Below are 10,445 nucleotides of genomic sequence, written 5' to 3' on the forward strand. Positions count from 1 at the left end.
GGAGCCTTCAGGGCAGCTTGGCACTGCCAACACCTTGTTTTTGGATTTCTTGCCTTCCAGAATGTGAGAGTCCATTTCTGTGGTTTTAAGCCACTAAGTTTGTGGGCCTTTGTGACTGCAGCCGCAGGAAGCTCACATGGCGGCCTCCAAACGTGCAAGCTGCAGGGTAAAGAGCTGATGAACCTGCCACGTGGAAATGAAGAATTTCTGTTAAAGGAGGACTCAACAAGCAGCATTAGCAACCAGGGCATTGACCAGGAGAAGTCTATCCCAAGGTTAAAACTAGCAAGGGGCAAGCCCCTAGAGATGACTGCCTTGCAAATTCCCAGGAAATCGCCAAGAAAATCTTCAGAAAGCAGGATGAGATCAGAGACAGACGTCCAAATGTCTCCCAAGTCTCTGAAGAGATACTCCAGCTCATTAGTAATGGGAGCATTTAAATTAGGAGACAACGCACTGCACGCTTCAGAGAGTGTAATGACAGCATCGTTGCTGGAAAGGCAGGCACGGAGCTGGAGAAGCGGGGCCTCCCTGGGGTGGAGGACGTCTGGAGGCCTGGGTGGTGGTGGGCCAGCCCCAAGAGGGAGCAGACAGCAGTGGAGCCAGGCCTGGCCTGGGGGAAGGAAGCCGGGGAGGGGGGATTGAAGCATCTTTGGGCCCATGTTTGGGGCCACAACCAAGGGCAATAAGGGGGTCAGCTGGTCTCACCGTCCAGGAGAACTCTGGGGCCTGGCCCCCACCATGGGTACCGAGGGCAGTGAGCCCCTGGTTGAGTCTGAGGGATCTGGAGGCTAGCGCTGCCACCCATTTAGTGTCCTGGTCAGGAAATGTCAAAGAAACCATCTGCAGCTTGGCCTTCCCTCCAAGCAATCCACTGGCTGGAGCCAGCATTGGCCCCCGGCTACCCCACAGGCCCTTACACGGAGGCCCAGCCTCAGAGGGACTTCACACTGCCTTGGCTAAAGGCCCATCTATCCCAGGCTGTCTGTCCAGGTCCCATCTAACTTCCTGCAGCTGAGCAGGCGCAGGAGCGAGTCTCCTCCAGCACCGAGGGACACACACCCCTACCTCCCTGCCCCTGCGCCGGCAGCCCAGTGGCTCCTGGGGTGCTGGGGTAGAGCTGGGGGAGGGGCCGGCTGATCCCGAGGCCTCAGCCTTGAATGCCCACAGCTGGGCAGGAAGCACAGGGATGCTGGGCCAAGCCCCCAGCCCCACACACTCACACCGTTCAGGCCGCAGGGCAAGGCACCACCTGGCAGAAGGCTCCCTGGTGGGGCTCTGCCTGCCTTGTGGTTTCTCTCAGAACCTTGAGTCCTTCCAGGGAACTCAGCGTTCCCCCTGCACCTGCCATGCAGCATCTGTCCCTGGGGCCAAGGGTGGGGCGGGACAGACCAGGACAATCTGTCCTGGGGGCCTCGGGGCCCTGGCTCTGAACACAGGGCCCCTCCCCAGCCATCCAGCAGCCCCTCTTGGGTCTTCCAAGAGGCCCGGACACTCCTCTGAGCATGCAGGCCTGACAGCTCATCTCTGCACAGCCTCCCTGCATGCAGACCAGCGGCCCTGGGTGTCCTGGGCCCAGGGGACGTGGTCCTGCTGTCTCCCTCTCCACAAAGACTGCATTCACCTCCTAGGAGTCCATGCTGATGAGCTAGCTTGCAAGTTCTCGTGGCCTCCCCTGTGTGTGCATCTGGGCCTTTGGGGGGTTCCAGAGACACACCGGCCTGCAGGACACATCCACAGCATGGAGGCAAGGCCAAGACTCAGCACATCATCTGGCTCAGCACATGGCAGGGAGCGTCGACGGTAGACTGGCTGCCCCGACAGACCAGAGTTGAATGCTGCGGGCACCTCTACGAAGGCCACTCTGTGGTCCCCACACCTTGATGGACAGCAACAGCACAGGGTGGCATGGTACACCCCAGGGTCCGGTGGCTGCTGAGGTCTTGCCGAGCCACTGGCCAAGCTCACAGCCATGTCCCACCTCCCGACAGGCCCCTGCCAGCCCTTGCCGGCCACGCAGCCCAGTCGCAGCCCCGATGGGAGCCCAGCTGCAGGACAGCGATCGGGAGGCTGGCTCGCAGACAGCAGGTGAGACTGTCGGCCAGCAGGGTGCCCAGGAAGCCACCAGAGGACCAGCACCTGCCTACACCCAGCTGGACCCACAGCCTCTCACACTCGTACCCAGGGCCGCCCCACCAGGCCGGCCCCCAGACCACTGCTCAGAAAGCCCCGCACTCTGCCGCAGGCACCTAGGCCACGCGGGCCTCAACTTCTCAAGCACAAAACGGCCAGGACCGTCCCTCATGGGCTGCCTCGGGGGCAGTGGTGGCAGTGCCTGGTGCCCTCTCCCTTCCCGGGCCATCGTAGTGACCACAGTGTGTGCCGGCTGCTCACCAAGTCAGCCCGTGGCATCGAGGGAGAGGTCACGAGCCGGGTGGCAGAGGCCGGGGAAGAGGCCACAGAGAGGAGCCTCACCTGAGACCGGCCGTCACTGGGTTGACTTCCCGAGAACAGAGAGAGAGAAGGGAACTTCCAGGGCTGCCGAGGCCCCTGGGGGTTCCCACCCCATTTTTAGCTGAGAGCACTGAGGCAGAGCTCGCCCCCCTGCCCCGCCCTGCCCCAGGCTCTATCGTCTGGGCATAAAAATAACAGCAATGCTTCCTAACGATTCACCTCATCTGGGAGCCTACCCTGGGAGCCTGCAGACGGCCACCACTGGCCAGATGGGCCACACCAGCCACGGGCACCTGACAGAAGACCCCAGCCCCTCAGGCACCCCGCCGCTGGAGCTGCCCAGACCACTGCTGGGAGAAGACACCTGGACTGCCCACCCAGCGGGGACCAAGCTTCTGAGTCACTGCTTGCCTTGCAGCTGTCCCTTCCCTGCATGGGGACACAGGGAAGTAAGAGAACGCTCGAAGCCGACCTGGAGAAGACCAAGGAGCCGAGAATCTCAGACAGGTCAGGGCCAGGGCAAGAATCACACACAGGGCATGGACCTCGGGCTGAGCGTGGATCTGCCTACAACCAGTAAAAATGGTGACGGCCAGCCCAGGGTCAGGGGGAAGCAGCGGGTCTCAGTCCCCAGGCCGGCCAACATGGCAGGCAGGCCTGGGCCCACATCGTCTGGCCTGAGCTGGGCTGGCCTGAGCCAGCCTGACTAGGGTAGGCCAGGCAGGGCTGGGCTGGGCAAGTTTGGCTTGAGTGGATGGAGTTATGTGGAGGCAGATGAGCTATTCCAGCCTCAGCTGGGCCACACTGGCCAGAAGGGCTGTCCCCAGCCATGTGGGACCGTGCACTGAGCTAAAGTGAGCTGGGCTGTCGTGGGCCAGGCTGCTTCGGATAGACAGGGAGGGAGCAGGCTGCTCCAGCTGAGCAGAGCTCAGGACTCAGCCTTCCTAGCCTGGCTCAGCTGGGCTGTCCTCAGGTGAGCTAGGCAGACCTGGACTCTGCTGGACTGAGCTGGGATGTCAGAAGAAACTGGGCTTAGCTGAGTGGGGCCCGACTTGCATAGTTAGGTGGGATAAAAGGGGCAATCTGGGCTCACCTGGGCTGAATGCACTGGGCTGGGCTCTTCTCTGCTGAGCTTGCCTACCCCAGAGGGGTGGGGCAGAGCTAGGGTTGGCTGAGCTGAGCTGGTCTGAACTAGGCTGAGATGGGCTGAGCTGGGTTAAACTGGGCTGAACTGGGCTGAGCTGGTCTGAACTGAGATTAACTGGGATGAGCAGGGATGAACTGGGTTGAACTGGGCTTGGTTGAGCTGGGCTGAACTGGGTAGAACTGGGCTGAGCTGAGTTGAACTGGGCTGAACTGGGCTGAGCTGAACTGGGTTGAACTGGGCTGAGCTGAGCTGAACTGGGTGGAATTGGGCTGAGCTGGGCTGAACTGGGCTGAACTGAGCTGAACTGGGCTGAACTGGGTTAGGCATGGCTGGGCTGAGCTGGGCTGAGCTGGGCTGGGCTGAACTGGGCTAAGGTGGGCTGAACTGGACTGAGCTGAGCTGAACTATGCTGAGCTGGGCTGGGCTGAGCTGGGGTGAACTGGGCTGAGCTGAGCTGAACTGGGTGGAATTGGGCTGAGCTGGGCTGAACTGGGCTGAACTGAGCTGAACTGGGCTGAACTGGGTTAGGCATGGCTGAGCTGAACTGAACTGGGTGGAATTGGGCTGAGCTGGGCTGAGCTGGGCTGGGCTGAGCTGAGCTGGGCTGGGCTGAGCTGGGCTGAACTGGGTTAGGCTGGGCTGGGCTGAGCTGAGTAGGGCTACATTGGGCTGAGATGGGCTGGACTGGGCTGAGCTGGGCTGAACTGGGTTAGGCTGGGCTGGGCTGAGCTGAGTAGGGCTACATTGGGCTGAGCTGGGCTGGACTGGGCTGGGCTGAGCTGGATTAACTGGGTGGAGTGGGCTGTGGGGTCATCCTGGCCAGCTTTGCTCAGTCAGCTAAACTGAACTAAAATGAACCACTTGGACGCAGCTCAGATGAGCTGTTTTGCTTGAGATGGGACGTCAGGGGCTGAAGCGGGCCAGGCTGGATCAAGGCAGGCTGCTCTGGGCTGAGCTGGGGTGAACTGGGATGAACTGGGCTGAGCTGACTTGAAATGCGCAGGACTCGTTAGCGGTGCTGGGCTGTACTCGCAAGCTGCTTTGTCTCAGCTGGTCTCAGCTGTCCTGACACACGGTCATCTGGGCTGTGCTCAGCTGGGCTAGCCGGCAGAATAGAGGAAGGTGGAAGAGCCGAGCTGGGATGCAGAGCTGGGATGGGCTGGGGGCTGGAGCTCCAAGGCCAGGGGACGTGCAGACAGGCCTGGCAGCCAGAGGAGCCTGAGAAGGGCTGAGGAGGGGGACTGAGGAGGGCTCTGAGGGGCCTTTGTCCTCTCTCCATGGGGCCTGGAATCGGGCTCCCCTGGGGGGTCAGCAGGGCGGGTAGAGCACCAGCGGGCCTGGGCTGGTCAGCCGAAGGATGGGGTGAAGGGGCAGCCATGGCAAAGCAGCTCAGGGACCTGAAGGCTGACCCACGGCTGCAGGTAGCAGGGGTCCAGTGGGTGGCAGGTGGATCCGCCCACAGCAGGCCCACAGGGACTTTGGAGTGGGGCGGGGACACAAGGTGATTCCTGGGAAGTGGGGTCCTGTGGATCCCCAGGCCCTTATGAGGTCTTTGGTTTGAAGCAGAAGGGCAAGCTTGACGGTTCCTGGGGGTCTCCCTGATCCCCGATGGGGGTCTGAGTTAGGTTCAGGAGTGGGAAAGCAGCTTGGTGATCCTGGGGGTCTCTGTGTCCCAGGCCTGTGTTCCCAGGGCTATGGGTGGGGCAGAGGGGACAGACTGGTGGCTACTGAGGTTCTCAGGGTCCCTGATCTCCAATGGGAGTCTATGAGTGGGGGCAGAAGAGTAGCCTGGTAACTCCTGGGCCTGGGGGGTTTCTCCCTGGGTCCCCGGGTGCCAACAGAGGGCTATGGGCTCTGAACCTCCACCTCAGGGAGTGGGTTAGCGCCTCCACTCAGGAGCCCCGTGTCCACCCACTTGGGGCTGAGGGCAGGAGTCCTGGCCAAGGGCAGTGACAGCCACTGCTTCTGCAGGGGCACAAGGATTCACTGGAGGGCGTCCCTAGTGGAATCAGGAGATGAGGAAAGGACCCAGGAGGAGCCATCTGTCCCCCAAAGCTGGAACACAGTCCCGGTGTTCCCTGCACTGGACCTCCCCACCTCCACCCCACAGCCCATCCTCCAAAGCCAGCAGTTAGCCTGGCACATACAGGTGACAGTCCTGAGGCCAGCATTGACCGCTGTCCTGTCCCCACAGCCTCCATCCACGGCCCATCCGTCTACCCCTTGCGTTCCTGTTGCAAAAGTGCTACCAATGCCACCTCTGTGACGCTGGGCTGCCTGGTCACGGGCTACTTCCCGGGCCCAGTGACCATGACCTGGGACACAGCATCCCTGAACAAGAGCACGTTGACCTTCCCTGCCATCCAAAACTTGAACTCCAGCCTCTACACCACCAGCAGCCAGGTGACAGTCTCGGGCGAGTGGTCCAAGCAGAAGTTCACCTGCAGCGTGGCCCACACTGCGTCCAGCACCACCACCACCAAGGCCGTCGCTGGTGAGCCAGGCCTGGGCAGCCCACGAGACAGCCAGAGGGGGAGGGGAGGCTGGGCGGGAGGGACAGGGAGGAAGGGCTGGGGGCTCAGAGAGGCCAGCCCCACTCCTGCTGCCTCTGCCGCCAGGGTGCACCAAGAGCTTCACCGACCCCACCGTGAAGCTCTTTTACTCCTCCTGCGACCCCCGTGGCGACACCCATACCACCATCCAGCTCCTGTGCTTCATCTCCGGCTACACCCCAGGCAAAATCAAGGTCACCTGGTTGGTGGACGGGCGTGAGGCCACAGACGTGTTCCCACACACCGGCCCCGAAAGGGTGGAGGGCAAACTGGCCTCCACCTACAGCGAGCTCAACATCACGCAGGGCCAGTGGGTGTCCCAACTCACCTACACCTGCCGGGTCACCTATTATGGCTCCACCTACGACAACCACGCCCGCAGGTGCACAGGTATGGCCCTCGCCCACGCCAACACCCAGCCACTGGGGGTTCAGAGAGGAGGGCAGACTCAGCCTCACTCAGCCCCTTCCCACACACAGCCGAGTCCGAGCCCCGTGGCGTGAGCACCTACCTGAGCCCACCCACGCCCCTCGACCTGTACATCAACAAGTCACCCAAGATCACCTGCCTGGTGGTGGACCTGGCCAGCAAAAAGGACGTTACACTGACCTGGTCCAGGGAGAACAAGGATATAGTGTATCCAGACCCGCTCGTCTTCAAGGATGAGTTCAACGGGACGGTCACTGTCACGTCCACCCTGCCGGTGAACGTCAGTGACTGGCTCAAGGGCGAGACCTACTACTGCAAAGTGACCCACCCACACCTACCCAAGGAGATCCTGCGCTCCATCTCCAAGGGCTCTGGTGAGCCGCAGGCTGAGGGGAGGTGGGCGGCCCCCCAGGTGGAGCCTGGCTGACCGCACACCTGTCTGCAGGCAGGCGCATGGTTCCCGAGGTCTACGTGTTCCCGCCACCCAAGGAGGAGCTCAAGACCAAGGGTGAGGTCACCCTCACCTGCCTGATCCAGAACTTCTTCCCCGCGGACATCTCCGTGCAGTGGCTGCGGAACGGCGCCCTGATGCAGGCGGACCAGCACACCATCACGAGGCCCCACAAGGTCCGCAGCCCCATCCCCGACTTCTCCGCCTACTTCATCTACAGCCACCTGGTGGTCAGGCGGGCCGACTGGGAGCAGAAGAGCGAATTCACCTGCCAAGTGGCGCACGAGGCGCTGCCCGGCTCAAGGACGCTCAAGAGATCGATGTCCATCAACCTTGGTAAATGATGCCTGGCCTCCCCCCTCTCCTCATCCCAGGGCTCCATCCTGCTGGGGTGGGAGAGGGGGCCGGCCAGACATTCCGTCCATTGTCAATAAACACTCCAGTGCCTGCTCAGAGCCCTGGGTGTGCCCATCCTTGGGGAGCTGTGGGGCAGGGAGCGGTGTCTTGGCACAGAGGAAAGGGAGGCATGGGGTGGGGGCCAGGGCTGAAGCGCGTCTCCATCCAGCATCGCCGTCTGTGTCAGAGGGCCTCCCCGCCACCCCACTATGGACTCTACCCAGTCAAAGGAGCTCTAAGAGCCCGAGAGTAGTCCTAGGGGAGGGACCACAGAGACCCCAGCCTCTCCTGGAGCTCCCGGAGGCCTCAGCCTCCACCCCCAGCCTCCTGCCAGACCCTCTGGACACAGACAAGCCCCCAGGCTCCCAAGTCCAGCTGCACACACAGGCCCTCCAGGTAGAGAAATGGGCCGAGTCAGACCCCCGCACTGGCACCAACACGCAGGTCCCTCCACTGTCACCTCCTGGGCACAAATGGGCCAACCCTGCACAGGGGCCCGTGCGGAGCCCACTCCTCTGACCCCTGCCTTCTGACACCCAGCCTACCTGCGTGGCCACACCAGGCCAGGGTCGGCGCCCAGGGTCCCCATCTTGCCGCTCAGGCTCATTCCACCCTGAATCGGTCCAGGGAAGCACCCATCCCTCGCACGCACCCTCACACTGTCATGCACACTGGTGCCAGGGCTCCGCACGCACCCAAGTCACACGGCACTGCCAACCGCTGGTAACATCTCACACACACTCACAGGTGGCCTCCCGAGGCCCGCCCTAGCTCCCAGGCCACTCCCAAACCCTTCACCGTCATACCTGGGCCCCTGGACCCACCCATCGCCCCACATGGCTTCCTCGTGCAGCCAAGCCCTCCCTGTCAGCTGCACCCCACAGATGGACAGTTGGACACGCAGACACACACTGACACACATGGACACACACACGGACACAGACACATGAGGACAGAGACATGAACACATACAAATGAACACACACAGATACACATGCTGATACACATGGACAGACACACATGGACAGACACACAGACACTGATACACATGGCCAGACACATGGACACACAGACATGAACACACAGACACACACAGACACATGGACACACACATGGATACACACAGACATATGGACACAGGCGCACAGAGACACATGCATGTGGACACACGTGGACACACACGGACACACACATGGACACATACTGATACACATGGACAGACACTCTGACACACACAGACATGGATATACACAGACACATACGGACACAGACACACGGGGACACAGACATGAACCCACACACATGAATGCACACACACATACTGACACACGTGGACACACACATGGACACACACGGACAGACACACTCGTGGACAGCACACAGGCACCCACCACATCCACACAGAAAGCAGCACATGCACAGCCCACACCCTGAACACGAGCCCAGAGCAGAGGCCGTGCTGGAGAAGGAAGAGGCCCAGTCCCGGGACAGGAGGAGCCAGGGGCCAGGGGCAGCTCTGGGCTCCCGCACACTGGGCAAGATCCATGCAGCCGGGCCCAGCCCTCGGGGCACCCGCTGCAATGATCCGATGACCCTAGGGGCCCTCCCGGGTCCAGACACCCTCCTGAGGGCTCCAGGCAGGGAGGCCAGCCTGTGCTCTTCAAGGGCCCCCCTGGTTGGCGAGAATGGAGCCTAGCAGGAACGGGGCCCAGGGGGCCAGACTGGGCGGCCACAGGCCATGCAGTGGGTGGACGTGGGTGCTCCCCAGGCCGGGGGCCCCCGCCTGCCACGGGGCAGGGAGCGGGGTGGGGCAGAGCTGGACCTGAGGTGAGGGGCCCGCTGGGCTGAGAGGGGCGACCAGCCGTCAGGAGAAATGCCGGAGAAACGGTGGCGGAGAAACGGTGGCAGAGATAACACCAGCCACCCGAGAGTGGAGGGACAGCAGAGGGCAGGGGAGCAGCGCCACCCCACACAGCCGCCGGCCAGCTCGGGGGCTTCCAACCCTCCACCCTCCAGGTCCGGCTGGTGGCTCTGGGCAGTCGCAGAGGGGCCAGACGGAGGGACTGCCCAGGACCAGGGCGCCAGGCCCAGTCCCCTCGACTCCCTAAGGCTGGCCAGGCCTGTCCTTCCCCATCGGACCCCGAGGCCAGGTGGCTGACCAGCTGGCACCCGCAGAGCTGGCCCTGGAGGACCTGTGCACAGAGGAGGCCGAGAGTGACGAGCTGGAGGGGACGCAGACCGGCCTCCTAACCTTCGTGGCGCTCTTCCTGCTTAGCGTGAGCTACGGCGCTGCCGTCACCCTCTGCAAGGTGGGCACGGACGCCCCGTTCCAGGGGGGGACGCCCTGTTCCAGGGCGGGGCGCCCCAACAGAGGGAGAGTCCCTCACGCACGCCGTCCTCCAGGTGAAGTGGGTCCTGGCTGCTGCCCTGCAGAAGCAGCCGCAGGCTTCCCGCGACTACAGGAACGCCGCACAGCCCTGCCTTCTCCCTCGTGTGAGAGTCCCCGAGGCTGCCAGCTCGACCCTGGGCCAGAGGAAGGAGCAGACCAGCCCCCAAGGGGCCAGAGCCAGGGGCCCAGCGACCAGCACACGGGCGCCGAGAGGCCCCAGCTCAGCCCCAAGGTCGAAGGCAACAGGGGGCCCGCCTATCACAGCCCCACACCACCCCACTTTGGGGCAAGTCCCAGAAGAGCATCTGTTCCCTCCACAGAGAGACCTGGGCTGGGCGTGGGTGCTGACCACCCCAGGCTTCTCCCAGGCCCCTGGGCTCGGGCCCACACCGGTTCTGACTGAACAACCCCTGAAACACAGCGACGGCCTTGAGCCCATGGCCCAGCCCACGCTGGAGCCCAGAGCCAGATCTAGGACTCAGAGTCCCAACCAGCCCGATCCAGCGTCTGAGTCCAGCCCAGCCGAGCCAGGGGCTCACTCCCCAGGCTCAGTCCCGCCCTCAGTGCCCCCAGGGCCAAGTGCGCTGCCCCCCATGCCCTGCTCCTGTCCCCTGCCCACCCTCCCTG

The 10,445-nt window shown here is 62.8% G+C and overlaps 1 gene segment (V, D, J or C); it reads left to right on the plus strand.

Annotated features, from left to right (window-relative positions):
* Nucleotides 1–2,036: 2,036 nt before the first annotated feature.
* LOC114891802 lies at nucleotides 2,037–10,424 on the plus strand (the record flags this gene model as incomplete). The annotated part of the segment is given in 7 exon segments: nucleotides 2,037–2,375; nucleotides 5,627–6,095; nucleotides 6,220–6,543; nucleotides 6,633–6,956; nucleotides 7,028–7,369; nucleotides 9,605–9,738; nucleotides 9,833–10,424. Coding segments are annotated over 7 exon segments (2,524 nt in total), but the record flags the coding sequence as incomplete, so codon positions are not given.
* Between the last annotated feature and the right edge of the window lie 21 nt (nucleotides 10,425–10,445).

The sequence above is a fragment of the Monodon monoceros genome, unplaced genomic scaffold (genome assembly GCF_005190385.1).
Source record: "Monodon monoceros isolate NGI ecotype Baffin Bay Population unplaced genomic scaffold, NGI_Narwhal_1 Contig96_ctg1, whole genome shotgun sequence".
In the NCBI taxonomy this organism is placed as follows: Eukaryota; Metazoa; Chordata; class Mammalia; order Artiodactyla; family Monodontidae; genus Monodon; species Monodon monoceros.